This window comes from Aythya ferina, assembly GCF_964211825.1.
Source record: "Aythya ferina genome assembly, chromosome: 36".
NCBI lineage: Eukaryota > Metazoa > Chordata > Aves > Anseriformes > Anatidae > Aythya > Aythya ferina.
The window spans coordinates 184,022-207,183 of NC_140333.1; the positions used below are offsets into that span (position 1 = coordinate 184,022).

The window sequence follows — 23,162 nt, forward strand, 5'->3', positions numbered from 1 at the left end:
TGTTTATGTAGGACCTACCCTAAATGGGGTTGTTTACATCGCGTTCCCGCCCCTGGGTTTATGTAGGACCTACCAAAAACCCCCATTGTTTATGTAGGGCCTACCAAAACCCCTCTTATTTACATAGGGCCTACCAAAACCCCCTTTGTTTACGTAGGACCTACTCAAAATTTGGGTTGTTTACGTAGGGCCTACCCTAATGGGGGTTGTTTACATCGCGTTCCCGCCCCTGGGTTTGTGTAGGACCTACCAGAAATGGGTTTGTTTACAAAGGACCCCCCGAAGTGGCTTTGTTTTGGGTAGGACCTACAGAAACGCCCCTGTTTACATCGCATTTCTATATGGGTTTGTTTATGTAGGACCTACAGGAATGGGTTTGTTTACGTAGGAGCCCCCCCAAAAATGGCTTTGTTTACGTAGGACCTACAAAAAGGGGGTTGTTTACATAGGACCCCCAAGCAGGTTTAGGTAGGACCTACAGAAACCCCTTTGTTTACATAAAACCCCCCAAAAATGGGTTTGTTTTGGTAGGCCCTACAAAAACACCCTTGTTCACGTTTCCCCCCCAAAAATGGGTTTGTTTATATAGGACCTACAAAAATGGGTTTGTTTACGTAGGACCTACAGAAATGCCTTTGTTTACACAGCCCCGCCCCCTGGCCCCGCCCCCTGATTTGCATAGCCACGCCCCCAGACCCAGAGGTGTCAGCACAGTTTGTTTATTTACGTCGGGCCCTACACGGAGTGTGGGGGGCGGCCCCATAGAATCTGTGGGGCAGCCCCATAGGGAGGAGGCGTGGGGCAGCCCCACAGGGCTCAGGTGTGGGGCAGCCCCATAGGATGTGTGGGGCAGCCCCATAGCGGTGTGGGGCGGCCCCTTAAGGCACACTTGGGGGGCTGCCCCATAGCGAGGAGGTGTGGGGCAGCCCCATAGGGATATGTGGGGCAGCCCCATAGAATGTGTGGGGCAGCCCCATAGGGCTCAGATGTGGGGCAGCCCCTTAAGGCACACTTGTGGGGCAGCCCCATAGCAAGATGTGGGGCAGCCCCGTGAGGTCGAGATGTGGGGCAGCCCTATGGGGTGGAGATGTGGGGCAGCCCCACACATCTATGGGGCAGCCCCATAGCGCTCAGTTGTGGGGCTGGGCGGCGAGCGGCTGCTGCTCCTCCCCGGGGCTTTTGGGGTCGCCGTGGGGCGCGCTATGGGGCCGGGGGTCGCTATGGGGCTCGCTATGGGGCTGGGGGTCGCTATGGGGCTCGCTATGGGGTGCGCTATGGGGCTGGGGGTCGCTGAGGGGGTAGACGACGAGGCAGAGCTGCTGGCCCAGGCGCGTCAGGGAGGCTGTGGGGAGAGCGGCCGTGAGCCAAAAAGGCCCCAATTCACCCCAAAAATCAGCCCCCCCCAAAGCCCAAACCGACCCCAAACGGTCCCGGAAATGCTGCGCGGACCCCAAATCGCCCAAATTGGGCCCAAAATGGACACCGAAGAGACCAAATGGACCCCAAAGCCCCCAAAATGGCCCCTAAAGACCCCAAATGACCCCAAAACGATCCCAGAAGACTCTAAATGACCCCAAATTGCCCCAAAATGGTTCCTGAAGACCCCAAAGTGGCTCCTAAAGACCTGAAATGGATCCCAAAGACCCCAAATAGACCCCTAAGACCCCAAATGACCCCAAAATGGACCCCAAGACGACCCTAAATGACCGTAAATGACCCCAAAGTGACCCTAAATGACCCCAAATGACCCCAAATGACCCCAGTGTGGTTCCTAAAGACCCTAAATGGATCCCCAAGACCCCAAATAGACCCCGAAGACCCCAAATGACCCCAAAGTGGCCCCCAAAGCCCCCCTGAAGCCCCCCAAAACGCCCCCGAAGCCCCCAAAATGGCCCCTAGAGACCCCAAATCTCCCCCTAGAGACCCCAAATGACCCCAAATGACCCCAAACGCCCCCAAAATCCCCGAAAGTGTCCCCAAAATCGCGGTCCCTTACCGACAGCCCTGTGTAGGGCCGGGGGCTTGTTGCGGGGCCGCAGGGCCAGCAGGTAGACGGGGGCCCCAAACCCCCAGAACCCCCCCAAATCCCCTATAAACCCCCCAAACCGCCCCCAAATCCCCCGAACTGACCCCAAAATGACCCCTAAAGACCCTAAATGGACCCCTAAGACCCCAAACCTGCCTCTAAAGACCCTAAATGGACCCCTAAGACCCCAAATAGACCCCTGAGACCCCAAAATGACCCCAAAAAGGACCCCAAAACGACCCTAAATGACCATAAATGCCCCCAAAGGGACCCTAAATGACCCCAAATGACCCCAAAACGACCCCAAATGACCCTAAAGTGTCCCCAAAAGACCCCAAACTGGATTTCCAAGACCCTAAATGGACCCCATAGACCCCAAATAGGCCCCTAAGACCCCAAAACGACCCCAAAATGGACCCCAAGACGACCCTAAATGACCGTAAACGCCCCCAAAGTGACCCTAAATGACCCCAAATGACCCCAAAGTGACCCCAAAATGACCCCAAATGACCCTAAATGACCCTAAATGGATCCCCAAGACCCCAAATAGACCCCAAAGACCCTAAATAGACCCCTGAGACCCCAAAACGACCCCAAAATGGACCGTAAATGACCTAAAATGACCCCTGAACGACCCTAAATGCCCCTCGAATGGACTCCAAAGACCCCAAATGGACCCCAAATGATCCCGAAGGACCCCAAAATCCCCCCAAATGACCCCAAAATCGCGGTCCCTTACCGACAGCCCTGTGTAGGGCCGGGGGCTTGTTGCGGGGCCGCAGGGCCAGCAGGTAGACGGGGGCCCCGGCCGCGGTGACCGCCAGCCCCACGCCGCAGGCCAGGGGCTCCCGCAGCAGGGCCAGGACCCCCAGAGCCCCCCAGAGCAGCAGGTACAGCCCCGGCAGCACCAGCGGCACCTGGGGGGGGATGAAAGGGGGTAATTAATTAGGGGGGGGTAATTAGGGGGAGTCGTTAAAGGGGAGGGGGCTGGGAGGGGAGTGGGGGGGAAGGGAGGGGGGAAAGGGGGACAAAAAGGGGAGAAAGGGGCACAAAAAGAGCCAAAAGAACCCAAAAGGGACACAAAAGAACACAAAAAGACCCAAAAAGAGCCAAAAGGGACCCAAAAAGATCCCAAAAGGACACAAAAAGATCCAAAAGGGACCCAAAAAGATCCAAAAGGGACCCAAAAAGATCCAAAAGGGACCCAAAAAGATCCAAAAGGGACCTAAAAAGACCCCAAAAGAGGCCAAAAAGGGACAAAAGTGGGCCAAAGGGACCCAAAAAGAGCCAAAAGGGGGTGAAAAAGACCCAAAAGTGAGGGAAAAGGACCCAAAAAGCCCCAAAAGAGACCCAAAAAGACTCCAAAAGGACCCAAAAAGGGGTGAAAAAGACCCAAAAGTGAGGGAAAAGGACCCAAAAAGCCCCAAAAGAGACCCAAAGTGACCCCAAAAGACCCAGAAAGACCCCAAAAGAGCCAAAAGGGACCCAAAAAGAATCAAAAGAGACCCAAAAAGAACACAAAAGAGGCCAAAAAGAGCAAAAAGTGGGCCAAATGGACCCAAAAAGGCTCAAAAGTGACCCCAAAAAGAGCCAAAAGGACCCAAAGGGACCCAAAAAGCCCCAAAAAGGCTCCAAAGGGACCCAAAAGGAGCCCAAAAGCAGGGCCAGGACCCCCAGAGCCCCCCAGAGCAGCAGGTACAGCCCCGGCAGCACCAGCGGCACCTGGGGGGGATAAAAGGGGGTAATTAATTAGGGGGGGGGTAATTAGGGGGAGTCGTTAAAGGGGAGGGGGCTGGGAGGGGAGTGGGGGGGAAGGGAGAGGGGAAAGGGGCACAAAAAGGGGAGAAAGGGGCACAAAAAGAGCCAAAGGGACCCAAAAGTGATCCAAAAAGACCCCAAAGGACCCAAAAAGACCCCAAAAGGACCCAAAAAGACCCTAAAGGGACCCAAAAAGACCCTAAAGGGACCCAAAAAGGATGCAAAAGGAGCCAAAAGGGGAGAAAAAGTCCCAGAAAGAGCCAAAAGTGACCCAAAAAGGAGTGAAAAAGACCCAAAAGGGAGTGAAAAGGACCCAAAAAGAGCCAAAAGTGACCCAAAGGGACCCAAAAAGGACCCAAAAAGACCCAAAAAGGAGTGAAAAAGACCCAAAAGGGACCCAAAAAGACCCAAAAGTGACCCAAAAAGATCCAAAAGTGACCCAAAAAGGGACAAAAGTGGGCCAAAGGGACCCAAAAAGAGCCAAAAGGGGGTGAAAAAGACCCAAAGCGACCCAAAAGTGAGGGAAAAGGACCCAAAAAGCCCCAAAAGAGACCCAAAAAGACTCCAAAAGGACCCAAAAAGGGGTGAAAAAGACCCAAAAGTGAGGGAAAAGGACCCAAAAAGCCCCAAAAGTGACCCAAAGTGACCCCAAAAGACCCAGAAAGACCCAAAAAGAGCCAAAAGGGACCCAAAAAGACCCCAAAAGAGGCCAAAAAGAGCCAAAAGTGGGGCAAAGGGACCCAAAAAGAGCCAAAAGTGACCCCAAAAGAGGCCAAAAAGAGCCACAGGGACCCAAAAGTGACCCAAAAGGGAGTGAAAAAGACCCAAAAAGCCCCAAAAGTGACTCAAAAGGGACCCAAAAAGACTCCAAAGGACCCAAAGTGACCCAAAAAGACCCCAAAAGAGCCAAAAGAGGGGCAAAGGGACCCAAAAAGACCCAAAAGTGACCCCAAAGTGACCCCAAAAGACCCAAAAAGATCCAAAAAGAGCCAGAAGTGACCCAAAAAGAGCCAAAAGTGACCCCAAAGGACCACAAAACAGGCCAAAAAGAGCCAAAGGGACCCAAAAATGACCAAAAAGGACCCCAAAGGCCCCAAAAAGACCCCAAGAGACCCCAAAAGAGGGTGAAAAAGGCCCAAAAAGAGCCATAAGTGACCCAAAAGGACCCAAAAAGCCCCAAAAAGGGGTGAAAAAGACCCAAAAGGACCCAGAAAGACCCCAAAGTGACCCAAAAGGACCCAAAAGTGAGGAAAACCCCCCCAAACCTTCCCTCTCCGCCCCCTCCGCCCCCACCCACTTACGCCCCGCCCCCCGGGGACCCCTCCCCCTTAAGCCCCGCCCCCTCACCCGGATGGGGCGTGGCCTGTGGGGCTCCCTCCAGCGCAGCACCAGCAGCCCGGCCACGGCCACCCCGTACCAGAGGTGGTTGGCGAAGCCCACGTAGGAGATGAGCGTGTAGGTGTCGCCCGACACCAGCATCAGCAGGGTGGACACGCACTGCGGAGGAAGGGGAGGGGCTAATTAGGACACGCCCACCTCGCCCCGCCCGCCCCCGGCCACGCCCACCCACCGCTGACCCCGCCCGCCCGCTCGGTAACCCACACAAGATGGCCGCCGGGGCCTCGAAACCCACTAAACACCCTCCTTGGGGGCGTGGCTTGTTCTAAAGTGGGCGTGGCCAACCCTTAAGCCGCGCCCACAAAGCCACGCCATCCTAAGCCACGCCCATCACCTATTAGCCCCGCCCGCCCGCTCAATAACCCACACAAGATGGCCGCTGGGGCCTCTACCCACCACCTATAACCCACTTTGGGGGCGTGGCTTGTTCTAAAGTGGGCGTGGCCAACCCTTAAGCCGCGCCCACAAAGCCACGCCCATCCTAAGCCACGCCCACCAGCATCTGACCTCGCCCACCCGCTCGGTAACCCACACAAGATGGCCGCCGGGGCCTCTACCCACCACCTATAACCCACGTTGGGGGCGTGGCTTGATAGAAAAGGGGCGTGGCCAACCCTTAAGCCCCTCCCACAAATCCACACCCATTCCAAGCCCCGCCCACCCCGTTTTAGCCCCGCCCCCTGCCCTTCAACCCCATCCCCATACCCCAGGGGGGCGTGGCTTCACCCCAACCAGGCACACCCAACCCTTTGGCCCCGCCCCCTTTGACCCCGCCCCCTTTGACCCCACCCCCTGAGGCTCCTCCCCCTTCACCCCCACCCCCCTAAGCCCCTCCCCCTTTAAGCCCCGCCCCCTCCCCCCATCCACCCCCATATCAGGGGTACCTGGCTACCGCCCAACCAGGCACGCCCACCCCTTTGGCCCCGCCCCCTTTGCCCCTGCCCCCTTTGGCCCCGCCCCTTCAGGCCCCGCCCCCCGAGGCCCCGCCCACTCACGGTGACGAGCAGGGCGGGGATGGGGGTGCGGCGCCGCAGGTGGATCATGGCCAGCAGGGCCGGCAGCTGCCCCTCGCGCGCCCCCGCGTAGAACAGCCTGGAAAAGGGGCGGGGCTTAGGCCCGGGGGGCGGGGACTAAGGGGGAGGGGCCTCCGGGGGGAGGGGCCTCGGTGGGCGGGGTCGATGGGGGAGGGGTGAAAGGAGAGGGGTGGGAAAGGGGAGGGGGATAGTGGGGAGGGGTGGGGCTTGTTGGGGTGGGCGTGGCTTATTGATAAGGGGCGTGGCTTGTGGATAAAGGGCGTGGCTTATGAATATGGGGCGTGGCTTGTTATTAAGGGGCGTGGCTTATAGGTAAGGGGCGTGGTTATGATTAAGGGGGCGTGGCTTGTAAATAAGGGGCGTGACATATAAAAAAGGGGTGTGGTTTGTGAATAAGGGGCGTGGCTTATGATCAATGGGCGTGGTTTATGAATAGGGGGCGTGGTTTATAAATGGGGGCGTGGCTTACAGGAAGGGGCGGGGCGTAAAGGGAGGGGGTGTGGAAAGGGGGATGGGGGGTGGGGTGGGGGCGTGGCTTGAAGGGGCGGGGTTTAAAGGGGTGTGGCCTGGAGTGGGCGTGGTCTAAGGGGTGTGGCTTCTAAAGGGGCGTGGCTTCTGAGTAAGGGGCGTGGCCTATAAAGGGGTGTGGCTTCATAGGAAACTCTAAAGGAGAGCCAGGATACCAAGGGGGCGTGGCCTAAACGGGGGCGTGGCCTTTATCCAAAGGGGCGTGGTCTTTAGTGGGCGTGTCCCGTTTTGTGGGCGTGGCCTTTCTGCGAGGGGCGTGCCCAACGTCCCCACCCCAATAGGGTGCGACCCCCCAAAAAAGTGGGCGGAGTCCAGGGTTAGAAGGGGGCGTGGCTAAACAGAAGGGGGCGTGGTTAGTCAAAAGAGGGCGTGGCCAATCAGAACTGGGCGTGGCTTCTCTTAAAGGGGCCCTGCCCAATTTCTACTGACCCTCCCCACCCCAATAGGGTCCAACCCCAAAAAGTGGGCGGAGCCCAGGGTTAGAAGGGGGCGTGGCTAAACAGAAAGGGGCGTGTCCAGTAAGAATAGGGTGTGGCCAGTCAGAAAGGGGCGTGGCTTCTCTTAAAGGGGCCATGCCCAATTCCCACCGACCCTCCCTACCCCAATAGGGTGCAACCCTCCAAAAAAGTGGGCGGGCCTCCCTCTCAGAGTGGGCGTGCCCTATCGGGAGGGGGCGTGTCCAGGCCCGCGGGGGGCGTGTCCTCCTACCTGGAGCCGGTGAAGAGCGAGCCGTTGACCCCCCCGAAGGTGGAGAGCGCCACGGCCGCCGGCATCAGCCACGCCAGGGGCCCCAGCGCCTTCTCCCCGAAGGTCTATGCAAATGAGGGGGCGTGGTTAGAAAGGGAGGGGCCAGGAGGGTGGGAGGGGCTTGTCTGGAAGGGGCGGGGCCACTCACCACGGCCACGGCGTCCGATTGGAGGATCTCGTAGGGGGTCATGGCGGTGACGTAGGCGACGTTGGCCAAGATGTAGACGGCGGTGACCAAGGGGATGGAGATGAAGATGGCGCGGGGCAGGTTCCTTATAAGGAAAAGGGGGCGTGGCTATGCTGATTCATGCAAATGAGGATGCAAACGAGGGGGCGGGGCTTACCGCTCGGGCTCCACCAGCTCCTCGGTGACGTAGTTGAGGAAGTTCCAGCCCCCGTAGGCGAAGGAGCCCTGCAGGAAGGCCATGGCCACCCGGCCCGCCTCGGGGGGCTGCAGCCACGAGAAGGACAGGGGGGGCTGCAGCCAGCCCGCGTGGCCTGGGGGGGGCGGTAATTAGTTAATTGCAGTTAATTAGGGACCCCCCCGGCGTTCATTAAGGGCCCTCGGTTGGGAGGGATTGGATGGGATTGGAGCCCGACACGAATTGGGGCGTCCCCGGCGATGATTTGGGGTCAATCAGGGGGTGTCCCCTAATTAATTAAGCCCTCCCATTCTTAATTAATCCCTCCCGGTCTTAATTAAGCCCTCCCATTCTTAATTAGGCCCCTTGGTTTTAATTAGGACCCCTTGATTTCCATTAGGACCACCCCGTTGGAAGTCACGACACCCGGCGCTGATTTGGGGTCCCAAGGTCAATTTGGGGTCTCCCCCTAATTAATTAAGCCCTCCCATTGTTAATTAAGCCCTCCCACTCTTAATTAAGCCCTCCCGATTCTAATTAGCCCCCCAGTTTTAATTAAAGTCCCTTGATTTGGATTGGGGACGCCCAACTTGAATTGGGGCATCCCGGCGATGATTTGGGGGTCCCGGGGTCAATTTGGGGGTCTCCCCTAATTAATTAAGCCCTCCCATTGTTAATTAAGCCCTCCCGGTCTTAATTAAGCCCTCCCAATTTTAATTAGCCCCCCAGTTTTAATTAAGATCCCTTGATTTCCATTAGGACCACCCCGTTGGAAGTCGCGACACCCGGAGATGATTTGGGGTCCCAAGGTCAATTTGGGGTCTCCCCCTAATTAATTAAGCCCTCCCACTCTTAATTAAGCCCTCCAGATTCTAATTAGCCCCCCAGTTTTAATTAAAGTCCCTTGATTTGGATTGGGGACACCCAATTTGAATTGGGGACACCCGGCACTGATTTGGGGTCCTGGGGTCAATTTGGGGGGCTCCCCTAATTAATTAAGCCCTCCCATTGTTCATTAAGCCCTCCCACTCTTAATTAAGCCCTCCCGATTCTAATTAGCCCCCCACTTTTAATTAAGGTCCCTTGATTTCAATTAGGGACACCCAATTCAAATTGGGGTCATCCCGGTGCTGATTTGGGGGCTCCCAGGGTCAATTTGGGGGGTTCTTGCTATTAATTAAGGGGTCCCATCACTAATTAAGGGCCTGAAGGCACTAATTAGGGTTCCCTGATGCTAATTAGGGTCTCCCAGTGCTAATTAGGGGGTCCTGGAGATAACTGAAGGGTCCCTGGTGTTAGTTTGGGGTCAATTTGTGGGGTCCCAGTGTTAATTTATGGGTCTCCCATCACTAATTAAGGTCTCCTGTCACTAATTAAGGGTCCTAAGGCACTAATTAGGGTTCCCTGATGCTAATTAGGGTCTCCCAGTGCTAATTAGGGGGTCCTGGAGATAACAGAAGGGTTAGTTGGGGTCAATCTGTGGGGTCCCAGTGTCAATGCATGGGTCTCTGCTCCCTAATTAAGGTCTCCCACTGCTAATTAAGGGTCCCAAGGCACTAATTAGTGTTCGCTGATCTTAATTAGTGTTCCCCAGTGCTAATTAGGGGGCTCTGACTGTAACTGAATTGTCCCTGGTGTTAGTTTGGGGTCCATCTGTGGGGTCCCAGTGTCAATGTGTGGGTCTCCCATGCCTAATTAGGGGTTCCTGTCGCTAATTAAGGGTCTCAAGGCACTAATTAGGTTTCCCTGATACTAATTAGTGTCTCCCAGTGCTAATTAGGGGGTCCTGGAGATAACTGAAGGGTCCCTGGTGTTAGTTTGGGGTCAATTTGTGGGGTCCCAGTGTCAATGTGTGGGTCTCTCCTCCCTAATTAGGGGTTCCCGTCGCTAATTAGGGGCGGGGGGGCGCTAATTAGGGCGGGGGGCTAATTGGACGGACCGGTGGCGAGGCGCCAGGCGCCGGCGGCCACGATGAGGGCGAGGGCCAGCAGCTTCCCGGCCGTGCAGGCGTCCTGCAGCCGCGTGGCACCGCGAACGCTGAACGAGTTCAGCCACGTCAGCAGCACTGCGGGACAGGGGACAGGGGGGTGAGTGTGCAAGGGGGGGGTGAGTGTGCAAGGGGGGGGGTGAGTGTGCGAGGGGGTGTGCGAGGGGGGAGTGTGCAAGGGGGGTGTGCAAGGGGAGTGTGCAAGGGGGGAGTGTGCAAGGGGTGGGGAGTGTGCAAGGGGAGTGTGCAAGGGGGGGGGAATGGGGGTGGAGTAATGGGGGTGAGTGTGCAAGGGGGGTGTGCAAGGGGGGAGGGTGCAAGGGGAGGTGAGTGTGCAAGGGGGGGGAGTGTGCAAGGGGGGTGTGCAAGGGGGGGGAGTGTGCAAGGGGGGTGTGCAAGGGGGGGGGAATGGGGGTGGAGTAATGGGGGTGAGTGTGCAAGAGGGGAGTGGGCAAGGGGAGTGGGTAATGAGGTGAGTGTGCAAGGGGCAAGTGTGCAAGGGGAGTGAGTGTGCAAGGGGAGTGTGCAAGGGGATGGGGTAATAGGGGTGGGTGTGCAAGGGGAGGAGTAATGGAAGTGAGTGTGCAAGGGCTGAGTGTGCAAGGGGAGGAGTGTGCAAGGGGGGGCAATAGGGTTGGGTGTGCAAGGGCTGAGTGTGCAAGGGCTGAGGGGCGAGTGTGCAAGGGGGGGAGGGGAGGGGAGTGAGTGTGCAAGGGGGTGGAGATGGGAGGGAGTGTGCAAGGGGCGTGCAAGGGGTGGAGTAATGGGGCTGAGTGTGCAAGGGGCGAGTGTGCAAGGGGGCGTGGCCTGGGGAAAGGGGGCGTGGCCTGGGGGCAAGGAGGGAACGGGGTCGGGTAGGAGAGAGGGCGGCCATAGAAGAAGGGTGAGTGTGCAAGGGCTGAGCGTGCAAGGGGAGGGGCAAGCGTGCAAGGGGGCGTGGCCTGAGGTCAGGGGGCGTGTCCTGAACAAAGGGGCGTGGCCTCGGTGCAGGGGGCGTGGCCTGGGGGCAAGGTCGGGCGGGAGAGAGGGCGGCCATACAACGGGAGGCGAGTGTGCAAGGGCTGAGCGTGCAAGGGGAGGGGCGAGCGTGCAAGGGGGCGTGGCCTAGGCGCAGGGGGCGTGGCCTGGGCCCCGGGGGGCGTGTCCACTCACGCAGGCAGGCGGCGGCCAGCAGGCGGAGGCCGGGCTCGGGGGCGCCGCCGGCGGGGAAGAGCGGGCGCAGGACGTAGCTGGCGAAGGTCAGGGCGATCACCGCCTGATTGGTCGGGTAGATCACCAGCACCGAGATCCACAGCCGCAGGAACCTATCGGGGGGCAGGGGCGGGGCCTCCAGGACACGCCCCCGCCCTTAGCTCCGCCCCCCCCGTGGGTTATCTCCCTGTATACCCTGGTGGTTATCGCGCGAGGTGGGGATAATGAGGTTTAGCCCCGCCCACTTTGAGCCCCGCCCCCATGTGACCACTCCCCCCTTAAGCCCCGCCCCCCTGAGGTATAAGGACACGCCCCCCTGGGTCTGTAGCCCCGCCCACTATGGGTTATCTCCCCGTATACCCCAGTGGTTATCCCGTGATGTTAGGGGTAGGGGTGGGGATAATGAGCCGTGGCCCCGCCCCCCTTTGAGCCCCGCCCCATTTTGACCACGCCCCTTTAAGCCCCGCCCCCTAGGGTATAAGGCCACGCCCCCTGATCTATAGCCCCGCCCACTCTGGGTCCTAGCCCCGCCCCCTGTGGGTTATCACCCTGCCAGTAACTTAAGGACTGGGATGCTGAGCCCTGTGGCCACGCCCCTTTTAAGCCACGCCCCCTATATGTTATGGACACGCCCCCTACGGATTTAAACTCCGCCCGCTGAAGCTCCTAGCCCCGCCCCCTATGAATTATAGCCCCATTGAAGCCATCCCCATAGGCACAATGCCCACTAGACTTGTGGGCGGCGCCCTCTACCTCCACAGCTCCGCCCCCAAGTCGAAGCCCCGCCCCTTCCGGCGCAAGCCCCGCCCCCCGCGGGTCCCGGGCTCACCCCGCCATGCCTCCGAAGATGTCCTTGACGTAGGCGTAGTCCCCGCCGGATTTGGGGATGGTGGCGCCCAGCTCGGCGTAGCACAGCGCCCCCAGCGCCGTCACCACCCCCGTGGCCGCCCACACCGCCAGCGCCACGCCCACGCTGCCCGCGTTACCCAGCACCCCCCGGGGCGAGACGAAGATGCCCGAGCCGATGATGTTCCCTGAAAAAAAAAAATAATAGAAATCCGCATTAAAATTTTAAAAAAAATTGGAGCTTTATAGGTAGGAATTCATCGGAATTAGAAGCGAAATCGAAAATTTGAAAATCTGAAATCGAAATCTGAAATCTAAATTTTAGATGATGTTCCCTGCAAAAAAAAAATAGAAATTTGTATTAAAATTTAAAAAAAAAATGAAGTTTTATACATAGGAATTCATAGGAATGAAAAGCGAAATCGAAAATCAAAAATCTGAAATCAAAATTTGAAAATCTAAAATCTGAAATCAAAATCTTAAATCTTAAATCTTAAAATCTTAAATCAAAGTTTGGAAATAGAAAATCAAAGTTTGGAAATCTGAAATCGAAAATCAAAAATCTGAAATCAAAAACCTAAACCTAAGAATCTAAAAAACAAAATCAAAGTCAAAATCTAAAAACCTAAAAATCGAAACCTAAAAATCAAAACCTAAAAATCGAAATTTGAAAATCTGAAATAAAAAACTGTAATTTGAAAATCTAAAATCAAAAATCTGAAATAAAAAATTTGAAATCTAAAATCAAAAATCTAAACCTAAGAATTTAAAAAATCAAAATCAAAATCTAAAAACCTAAAGATCTAAACCTAAAAAGTTGAAAATCAGAAACTCAAGAACCTAAAAATTGAAACCTAAGAACCCAAATCTAAAAACTGAATATTTCGTTTAAAGTCATAGGAATGAAAAGCGAAATCGGAAATCGGAAATCTGAAATCAAAAATCTGAAATCGAAATCTGAAATCTAAAATTAAAGTTTGGAAATCTAACTTTTGGAAATCTGAAATCTAAATCTGAAAATCTGAAATTTTAAATCTAAGATCTGAAACCTGAAAATCTAAAAATCTAAAATCTAAAACCAAAGTTTGAAATTCTAAAATTGAAAAATCAAAAATCTAAAATCGAAATTTTTAAAATCTAAATTTGAAAGTCTGAAAGTCTAAAATCCAAAGATTTAAAAAATCGAAAAGTCGATATCTATCTAAAAATCAAAATCAAAAAGTTGAAATCTAAAAACCTAAAAATCGGAACCTGAGAACCGAAACCTAAAAAGTTGAAAATTGAAAATTAAACTTGAAAAAATGAAATTAAGGTATTCCAAATTTGAAATTTTAAGTATTTAAATTCATAGGAATAAGAATTGGGAATGGAAAATCGAGAATCGAAAACTTCAAAATTGTAAATTCGAAATCAAAAATTGAAAATTGGGGATTTTACATGTTTAAATGCATAGGAAGGAGATATTAAAGTTGAAAATTCGAAATTTTGAATATTAAAAGTTAAATTCAGAGAAAGAAGATATTAAAATTGAAAATTAAAGGAAAAGAAATTCATGTAAAATATCTAAAAAATAAAAATATAAATTTAAAATTAAAATATCAAAATTTAAAATTTTAATAATTTAAAATTCAAATATTCAAATATTTAAAATAAAATCTTCAAATATTTAAATTTGGACAACTTAAATTCATGGGAAGGAGGAAAAATAGGTAAAAATGGGGGGGGGGAAATATGGGGGAGAAACCCGGGGGGTGAAAATATGGAAAATAACGGGAAAAAAGGGAAATTAAAATTTTAATGGTTCAATTTTTTAAAAAAATGGGGGGAGAAATGAGGATAAAAATATGGGGGGGGTGGGGAGGAAACGCCCCGGTGTAAATCCAGGGGGTAATTGGGGGGGGGGGTAATTAAGGGGCAGTAATTACAGGGGGGGGGGGCAATTACCGGGGGCAAGGGGCAGGGGCGTGGGGTACGAAGGTCCCGGGGTGGTTGTGGGGCGCCCACAACCCCTAAAAACCCCCAAATCCCCCCAAAATCCCCCCCAAAAATAACGAAATCCCCCTAAAATACCCCCAAATCCCCCCTAAAGCCCCCCCAAACCCTAAAAACAGCCCCCCAAACCCCTAAAAACACACTAAATCGCCCCAAAAAACACTAAGTTGCCCCCCCAAATAAACTAATTCCCCCCAAACACCCTAAAAAATCCTAAATTCCCCCCAAAAGTCCTAAATCCCCCCCAAAACAATCCTAAAAGCCCCTCAACCCCCCTAAAACCCCCCCATAACCCCCCCAAACCTTCCCGAAATCCCCTTAAAAATTCCCAAATCCCCCCAAAAATCCCTAATTCCCCCCCAAACCCCCCAGAACAGCCTAAATCCCCCCAAAAACTCCTAAATCCCCCCAAAAAACATCCTAAACCCCCTAAAACCCCCCTAAAGCCCCCCCACAACCCCCCTAAAACCCCCTAAACCCCCCCCCAAAAAACCCAAATTCACCCCCAACCCCCTTAAAAACCACCCTAAACCCCTCAAAAACCCCTAAATCCCCCCAAAAAAGCACAAAAAAAAAACCTAACCCCCCCCAAAACCCCTTAAAACCCCCCCAAAACGCCCTCAGGGGTGGGGGTCGCCCCCTAAAACCCCTTTAATTTTGGGCTTATTTTTCTACTTTTAGGGGTTTTTAGTTATTTTTGTAATTTTTTAGGGTGTTTTTTAGGGTTTTTTAGGGGTTTTTAGGGTATTTTTAGGGTTTTTAGGGTTTTTTTTGGGGTATTTTTAGGGTATTTTTAGGGTTTTGCCCCCCCCCAGCCCCAGCGCCAGGCGGCTCAAGGTGACAGCCGCTTGGGAAAACAGGGGGGGGGGGGGGGCGTTAAAAATGGGTGGGAAACGGTGAAATTAACGAGCGGGGGGGTCGGAATTTTTGCAGGGGGGGTTAATTAAGGGCGGGGGGTGTTAATTAGGGGGGGGGGGGCTCACCCACGATGATGCCGCAGGCGCTCAGCAGCCCGATCTCCTTCTTCAGGGCCACGCCGCCCCCCCCCTCGTCACCTCCTGGGGGGGGGGACCCCGAATTTTGGGGAGGGGGCTCCTTGGGGGGGGCCCCCCCCCGCTGCCGGGACCCCCCTGCCATGGGGTAGTGGGGGGGGGGTTGGTTATGGGGGGGGGGAGGGGCAGGGGGAGGGGTTTTGGGGGGGGAGGGGTTTGGGGGGGTAGGGTTTGGGGGTAAAAGGGGGGGGTTTGGGTGGAAAAAGGGGGAAAATGGGGGGGTGGTTAAAAAATAAGGGGGAATTTAGGTTAAAATGGGGGTTGTTTAAAAAAATAAAGGGGATTTGGGTGAAAATGGGGGGAAAAGGGGGAAAATGGGGGGGTTATTTAAAAAAAATAAGGGGAAAAAGGGTGAAAATGGGGGAAAAAGGGGTGAAATGGGGGGGTTATTTAAAAAAATAGGGGGAAAATAGGTGAAAATGGGGGGAAAAGGGGTGAAATGGGTGAAATGGGGGGGTTATTTAAAAAAAATAAGGGGAATTTGGGTGAAAATGGGGGGAAAAGGGGGAAAATGGGGGGGTTATTTAAAAAAATAAGGGGGAATTTGGGTGAAAATGGGGGAAAATGGGGGGTTAATTAAAAAATTAAAGGGGAAAAAAAGGTAGAAAAGGGTGAAATGGGGGGTTAATTAAAAAAATAAAGGGGAATTTGGGTGAAAATGGGGGAAAAAGGGGTGAAATGGGGGGGTTATTTAAAAAAATAGGGGGAAAATAGGTGAAAATGGGGGAAAAAGGGGGAAAATGGGGGGTTAATTAAAAAATAAAGGGGAAAAAAGGGGAGAAAAGGGTGAAATGGGGGGGTTAATTAAAAAGTAAAGGGGAATTTGGGTGAAAATGGGGGAAAAAGGGGTGAAATGGGGGGGTTATTTAAAAAAAATAAGGGGGAAATAGGTGAAAATGGGGAGAAAAGGGTGAAAAAAGGGGGGAGTGACACTGAAGTTAAAGGGGAAATGGGTAAAAATAAGGAGAAAGGGTGGAAATGGGGGGGAAATGGTCCCAAAAATAAAGGGAAAGGGGTGAAAAGAGGGAGAAAGGGGAAAAATGGGGGGGGTGATGCTGGAAAATAGGGAAATGGGCTTAAAATGGAGGGGGGAGCCCTGAAAAATGGGGAAAATGGATTAAAATGGAGGGGAAAGCTGCCTAAAAATAGGGAAATGGGCCGAAAATGGAGGGGGAAGGCGCTAAAAATGGGGAAATGGGCTCAAAATGGAGGGGGAGGCCCTAAAAAAGTAAGGAAAAGGGCTCGAAATGGAGGAGACCCCCCCAGAAAAGGAAAGGGGACCCCAAAAAATGGGGAGAAAGCCTCAAAACGGAGGGGAGACCCCCAAAAGTGAAGGAAAAAAAATCAGAAGTGAAGGGAAACCCCCCCAAAATGAAGGATAAAAGCTCAAAAAGTGAAGGAAAGACCCCAAAAAGTGAAGGGAAAACCCCCAAAAGTGAAGGAAAGACCCCAAAAAGTGAAGGAAAGTCCCCAAAAATGAAGGGAAAACCCCAAAATGTGAAGGAAAACCCCCCAAAAATGAAGGAAAAAAATCAAAAATGAAGGAAAAACCCCACAAAATGAAGGAGAATAAATCAAAAGTGAAGGGAAAACCCCCAAAAGTGAAGGGAAGACACCAAAAAATGAAGGAAAACAATCAAAAACGAAGGGAAAACCTCACAGAAATGAAGGAAAAACACAAAAAAAAAGAAGGAAAAACACAAAAAAATGAAGGAAAACCCCCCAAAAATGAAGGAAAACCCCTGAAGACACAGGGGAGCCCCTCAAGAGCGAGGAGAACGCCTCAAAAACTGAGGAGAAAAATCCAAAAAAAGCAGTGAAACCCCCTAAAAATAAACAAGGGGACACCCCGAGAGCGGGGCGGACACCCCAAGGGGGCGGGAAGGTGGGGAAAATGGGGGGAAAAAGGTGAAAAGAGGGGATTTGAAGGGCGAAGGGACCCCCCCCCCGGCGTCTCCTCGGCGTCCGCGGGCCCTCCTTGCCCGCCGACCTTCGGCCTCACCTCGCAGACGCTGATAACGGGGCCCGGACCTTCGGCCCCAGCCGGGGGGGTGAGGATGACGAGGGTGGGAAGGAGAAGGGGGGGTGGGGACAGCACGGGGACCCCCCCCCGGCTGCCCCCGGGTTGCCCGATTCCGGCGGGTTTGGGCCCAAACCCGCGCTGCTCCCCTTGGGTTGCCTGGAGTTGGGCCCGAGTCGCAGTTTTGAACTCAAATCCACCTTTTTTGCCTCAATTTGCCCTCAAATCTCCCTTTATTCCCTCAATTTCCCTTCAAATCCCCCTTTTTTCCCTCAATTTCCCCTCAAATCCCCCTTTTTTCCCTCAATTTCCCCTCAAATCCCCTATTTTTCCCCTCAATTCTCCCCTTTTCCCCCCATTTTTACCTCAAATCCCCCTTTTTCCCCTCAAATCCCCTATTTTTCCCTCAATTTGCCCTCAAATCCCCTATTTTTCCCTCGATTTCCCCTCAAATCCCCTATTTTTCCCCCAATTTCCCCTCAAAACCCCTTTTATTCCCCTCGATTTCCCCTCAAATCCCCCTTTTTCCCCTCAATTTCCCCTCAAATCCCCCTTTTTTCCCTCAATTTCCCTTCAAATCCCCCTTTTTTCCCCTCAATTCTCCCCTTTTCCCCCCATTTTACCTCAAATCCCCCTCTTTCCCCTCAATTTCCCCTATTTTCCCCTCAATTTCCCCTCAAAACCCCTTTTATTCCCCTCGATTTCCCTTCAAATCCCCCCTTTTTCCCTCAATTTCCCTTCAAATCCCCCTTTTTTCCCCTCAATTCTCCCCTTTTCCCCCCATTTTTACCTCAAATCCCCCTTTTTCCCCTCAAATCCCCTATTTTTCCCTCAATTTCCCCTCAAATCCCCTTTTTTTCCCTCAATTTCCCCTCAAATCCCCTATTTTTCCCTCAATTTCACCTCAAATCCCCTATTTTTCCCTCAATTTCCCCTCAAATCCCCCTTTTTTCCCTCAATTTCCCTTCAAATCCCCCTTTTTTCCCTCAATTTCCCTTCAAATCCCCCTTTTTTCCCCTCAATTCTCCCCTTTTCCCCCATTTTTACCTCAAATCCCCCTCTTCCCCCTCAATTTCCCCTCAAATCCCCTATTTTTCCCTCAATTTCCCCTCAAAACCCCCTTTTTCCCCTCAATTTCCCCTCAAATCCCCCTTTTTCCCCTCAATTTCCCCTCAAATCCCCCTTTTTCCCCTCAATTCTCCCCTTTTTCCCCCATTTTTACCTCAAATCCCCCTTTTTCCCCCATTTTTACCTCAAATCCCCCTTTTCCCCCTCAATTTCCCCTCAAACCACCCCTATTCTCCCCAACTTCCACTCTAATCCCCCCTTTTCCCCTCATTTTCCCCTCAAATCCCCTCCCATTCTTCCCTATTTCCCCTCAAATCCCCCCTTTTCTCCTCAATTTCCCCTCAATTTCCCTTCAGATTGCCCCATTCTCCTCAGTTTCACCCCAAATTCCTCCTATTTCCCTTCAAATCCCCCCCATTTTCACAAATCCCTCTAAAATCCCCTCAAATCCCCCCCATTTTCCCCAATTTCCCTTCAGATTGCCTCATTTCCCTCAAATTCCCCCCAAATTCCCCTCATTTCCCTTCAATTCCCCCTTTTTTCCTCAATTTCCCTTCAAATTCCCTCAAATTTCTCCCCCTTTTCCCCTGTAATCCCCCCAATTTCCCCCCAATTTCTCTCTCTTTCTCCCTATTCCTCCTCCCAAATCTCCTCATTTTCCCCAGTCTTGCCCAATTTCCCTCACTTTCTCCAATTTTTCCCCAATTCCCCCTCACTTTCACCCTGATCCCACCCCAAGCCACCCCCAATTCCCCTCTTTTGCCCCAATTTGGACCAATTTCCCCCACTTTCCCCCTCCAGTTTTACCTCAGTTTCCCCTAATTCCCCATTTTTGCCCAGTTTCCCCTCTATTTCACCCAACTCCCTCCCACAGCTTCCTTCAGCTCTCCCCAATTTTCCTTATTTTTGCCACTTTTCCCCCAAATTTCCCTCACTTTCCCCCAAATCTCCACAAATTTTCCCTCAGTTTCCCCCAAATTTCACCCACTCCCCCTCACTTTTCCCAATTCTCTCCACTTTCACCCCAATTCCCCTCACATTCCAACTTTGGGAAAAAAAAAAAAAAAAAAAAAAAGCCTTGCCTCAGTTTCCCCACACCCAATTTCCCCTTTTTTCCCCCCAAATCCCCTCAATTCCCCCCAAATTCTCCACAGATTTTCCGTTCCCCCCCCAAACCCCAATTCCTCTCATTTTCCCCCAAATCCCCTCCCTTCCCCGATTCCCCACAATTTTTCCCTCAGCAGTTTCCCCCCAATTCCCCGAAATCCGTTCACTTTCCCCCATAGCCCCCCCTCACCCCCCAAAAACCCCAATTTCACCTCATTTCACCCCAAATTCGCCCCATTTCACCCCAAAATCTCTCCCCCCCCCCGGCGCCGGCAGCCCCCCCACTCGCGTTTCCCGCCCTTTTTTCGAGCGGCCGCGCATGCGCGCTCCTCCCCGCCCCCCTCCCCAATTAACTGGCCATTAATTAACCCCTCGCCATTAATTGCTCATTAATTAACCCGCTGCGGTTCATTAATTAATTAATTGATCATTAATTAACCGAGGGGCTGCGGCCGCCTCGAACCGGCCCCCGCGGGGCCCTTAATTCCCCGCCCGCTAATTACCTCGCTAATTAATAAGTTGCGCCAAGTATTAACGGAGCTTTATTAACGGGCCTTTGTTAATTGGCTGCTCCAGTCGGCGGGGTTAATCAGCTAATTAATTAACCGGGGGGGTAATTAATTAATGGGGGGGGGGGGGGGGAGACTGAGGGGAAGGGAGGCTGAGATGGCGGCGTGCTTTGCATGGGCCTTCAAAAGCGGCGAAAAAAGTAAAAATTTGCCTTTTTTTGTGGAAATCTGTGAGTAATTATTAATTAATTTGTTCATATTTACGCAATTAATAATTAAAAAAAATAATAAAAAGGGGGTTTCGGGGTGGAGAATGGGCTCTGAGGGGGAAACGGGCACTGTCAGTCCATAGTCTGCTTTGCTTATGCCTTTAAAAGTGGATAAATAATTAAAAATAGCTCAAAGTGATTAATTATTGAGGGGAGAATAATTAAGTATAGCATTTGCACAAGCATAATTAGTGATTAAAACGGGGAAGAAAAGTTTTTTTTGGGGTGGAAAGTTGCTCTGTAGGGGGAAATGAGCATCATTGCTCAGCACCGTGCGTTGTCCGTGCCATTAAAAACCAATGTAAATAATTAAAAATAATTAATTTGTGGAGAAGCGGGTGCTTAATAATTAAGAACTGGGTAGGAATATAATTAATGATTAAAGTGGTGAGGAAAAGGGGTTTTTTAAGGGCAGGAAAGGGCTCTGAGGGGGAAAAGAGCGCTGTCAGCAGCGCTTTTTGCTCTTTAAAGCTGGTGTGAAAACAAACAATTTAAGCTAAAAGAAAATATTTGCAGAATAATAAATTAAAATATGAAGAAAGACGTAATTAGTGGCAGAAACTGTGAGGAAAAACGTTTTTTTTTTAAGGGTAGAAAATGGGCCCTGAGCGGGGAATTTGGGCAGTTGGTCAGCAGCGTGCTTTGCTTTCACTGTGGAAAAGAGCTTAAATTGAGTAAATTTGAGGAAATGTATGCAAAATAATTAACTGAAAGAGATTAAAAATAATTAAGATGTTGATAATGATGTAATTCATGAGGAAAACTGTGAGGAAAAGGGGATTTTAAGGGCATGCAAAGGTGACCCTCTGAGAGGCGCTTGGCACGGCCTTGCACGCAGCACAAGGACTGCAAATAATTAAGTTCTGAGGAAACCTTTTATTTAATTAATTATCGTGGATATTTTGATATTTTTTTAACATAATTAGTGATAAATAATGTAACAAGGGGGGAAATTGTGAGGAAAAGGGTTTTTTTTAGGGGCAGGGAGGGGTGGTGAGGGGGAAATCAGAGCTGTCAGCTCTCAGTGTGCTTTGCACGTGCCGTTAAAACAGGCAAAAAACACAAAAATAATTGAATTATGTGGCAAAAATTGCACAATTAGTAATTAAAATACAGATAATTACATAATTGATGATGGAAATATCGAAAAAAGGGGTTTTAAGGGCAGAGATGGGGCTTGTAGGAGGAAATGGGCGCCGACAGGCAGCAGTGTGCCTTCCTTTCGCCTCTAAAACAAAACTAAATTTATTTTAAACATTTTAATAATGTTATATATGCATAAAATTTAATACGTTCATTTTTAAAAAGCACAATTAACGTTAAAAATTAGGAGAAAAGGGTTTTTTAAGGGAAAAAACAAAGTGTTGTGAGGGGGAATTGAGTGCTGTCAGCCAGCTGTGCGCTTCCCTTACCCCCAACTAAAGGCTAAATAAATACAAAATTAATTAAATTAATGAACCGATGAGGTTACACACACGTAATAATGAGTTAAAATATTGATAAAGGCACAGTTTTTGATTAAAGTGGGGGAAAAAGTGGGTTTTAGGGCCCGAAAAGGGCTCTGAGGGGGAAGTGAGCCCTGTGAGCCCGCTGTGTCCTTTCCTGACCCCTCTAAAACCAAAATAAACAGGAAATCTGCTAAATTCTGAGGGAACAAAATGCACAATATTGGTTAAAATGATGATAAAAACACGATTTAGGATAAAAATGGGGGAAAAAAAATGGTTTTTGAGGGCCGAAAAGGTCTCTGAGAGGGAGACGAGCGCTGTTACCCATCCGCCCTCTCTCCTGACCCCTCTAAATCCAAAATAAACACAAAATGAATTAAATTATGAGGTAAAATATGCATAATAGTGAGTGAAGATGTTGATTAAAAACACAATAAAAGGTAAAAATGAGGAGAAAAATGGTTTTTGAGGGCCTAAAAGGGCTCTGAGGGGCAGAAGAGCACCGTTACCCCTCTGCACTCTCCCCTAACCCCTCTAAACCCCACAGAAACCTAAAAGTTCTTAAATTATGAGGTAAAATTTGCTCAATATCCATTTAAAATCTCAGTAACAACAATATTAAGCATAAAAATAGTGGAAAAAACGTTTTTTTTTTTTTTTCAGGGCCTATGTGGGGGAAACGAGCAGTTACCCCTCCGTGCTTTCCCCCAACCCCTCTAAAACCCACATAAACAAGAAATTCCTTAAATCCTGAGGTAACATTTACATAATAACTATTAAAAAAAATAATATTGATATAAGTAGGCAAACAAAAGAGGGAAAAAAATGTTTTTTTGAGGGCCCAGAAGGCGACTGAGGGGGAAAGGAGCCGTTACTCATCCACGCTGCCCCCAAACCCCCCTAAAACACACATAAACCCGAAATTCCTTAAATCCTGAGGTAACATTTACACAGTAGCAATTAAAAACATCAATATTAGCAAAATTAAGCATAAAAACGAGGAAAAACAACGTTTTTTGAGGGCTGAGAAGGGCTGCGAGGGAGAAACAAACAGTTACCCCTCTATGCTCTCCCCCAACCCCTCTAAAACCCACATAAACCCAAAATACTTAAATCCTGAGGTAAAACTTACACAGTAGCAATTAAAAAATTATAATATTAACAAAATTAAGCATAAAAACGAGGAAAAAAACGTTTTTTGAAGGCCGAGAAGGAGACTGAGGGGAAAATGACCCATTACCCCTCTATGCTCTCCCCCAACCCCTCTAAATCCCACATAAACCCCGAATTCCTTAAATTCTGAAGTAACATTTACACAGCAACAATTAAAAAATTATAATATTCACAAGATTAAGCATAAAAACGAGGAAAAAAAAGGTTTTTTGAAGGCCGAGAAAGACTGTGAGGGGAAAAAGACCCATTACCCATCCACACTCCCCCCTAACCCCTCTAAGTCCCACATAAACCCAAAATTACTAAAATTCTGAGGTAAAATTTACATGATAACTCTTAAAAATATTAATATTGACAACATTAAGCATAAAAACGAGGAAAAAAACGTTTTTTGAAGGCCGAGAAGGACTGTGAGGGTAAAACGCCCCATTACGCACCCACACCCTCCCCAAACCCCTCTAAAACCCCACATAAACCCTGAATTCCTTAAATCCTGAGGTAACATTTACACAATAACTCTTAAAAATATTAATATTGACAAAATTAAGCATAAAAACGAGGAAAAAAAAGGTTTTCTGAAGGCCGAGAAGGCGACTGAGGGGAAAACGACCCATTACCCCTCTGTGCTCTCCCCCAACCCCTCTAAA

At 50.6% G+C, this 23,162-nt stretch overlaps 1 protein-coding gene across 2 annotated transcripts; it reads right to left on the minus strand.

The window, feature by feature from the left end:
* Window positions 1–703: 703 nt before the first annotated feature.
* SLC7A8 (solute carrier family 7 member 8) lies at window positions 704–15,032 on the minus strand. 2 transcript variants are annotated; one of them, XM_084502070.1, is made up of 11 exons: window positions 14,853–15,032; window positions 11,861–12,065; window positions 10,993–11,144; window positions 9,793–9,918; window positions 7,836–7,989; window positions 7,640–7,763; window positions 7,453–7,556; window positions 6,178–6,274; window positions 5,132–5,281; window positions 2,766–2,943; window positions 704–1,342 (listed from the first exon to the last, which is right to left on the minus strand). In XM_084502070.1, the coding sequence occupies exons 1-11, from the start codon at window positions 15,004–15,006 to the stop codon at window positions 1,131–1,133; spliced, it is 1,656 nt and encodes a 551-aa protein (XP_084358196.1). In that variant the 5' UTR covers window positions 15,007–15,032; the 3' UTR covers window positions 704–1,130. The 2 variants fall into 2 exon arrangements, with proteins under 2 accessions (XP_084358196.1, XP_084358197.1); XM_084502071.1 differs by lacking the exon at window positions 9,793–9,918.
* Window positions 15,033–23,162: the final 8,130 nt, after the last annotated feature.

Excerpts from the sequence above, each read along its gene's own strand:
- SLC7A8 (XM_084502070.1), bottom strand. The coding sequence starts at position 15,006 with ATGGCAGGGGGGTCCCGGCAGCGGGGGGGGGCCCCCCCCAAGGAGCCC. Across the intron at positions 7,557-7,639 it reads AATCGGACGCCGTGGCCGTG|ACCTTCGGGGAGAAGGCGCT; the intron begins GTGAGTGGCCCC and ends TCATTTGCATAG. Across the intron at positions 2,944-5,131 it reads ACAGGCCACGCCCCATCCGG|GTGCCGCTGGTGCTGCCGGG; the intron begins GTGAGGGGGCGG and ends ATCCCCCCCCAG.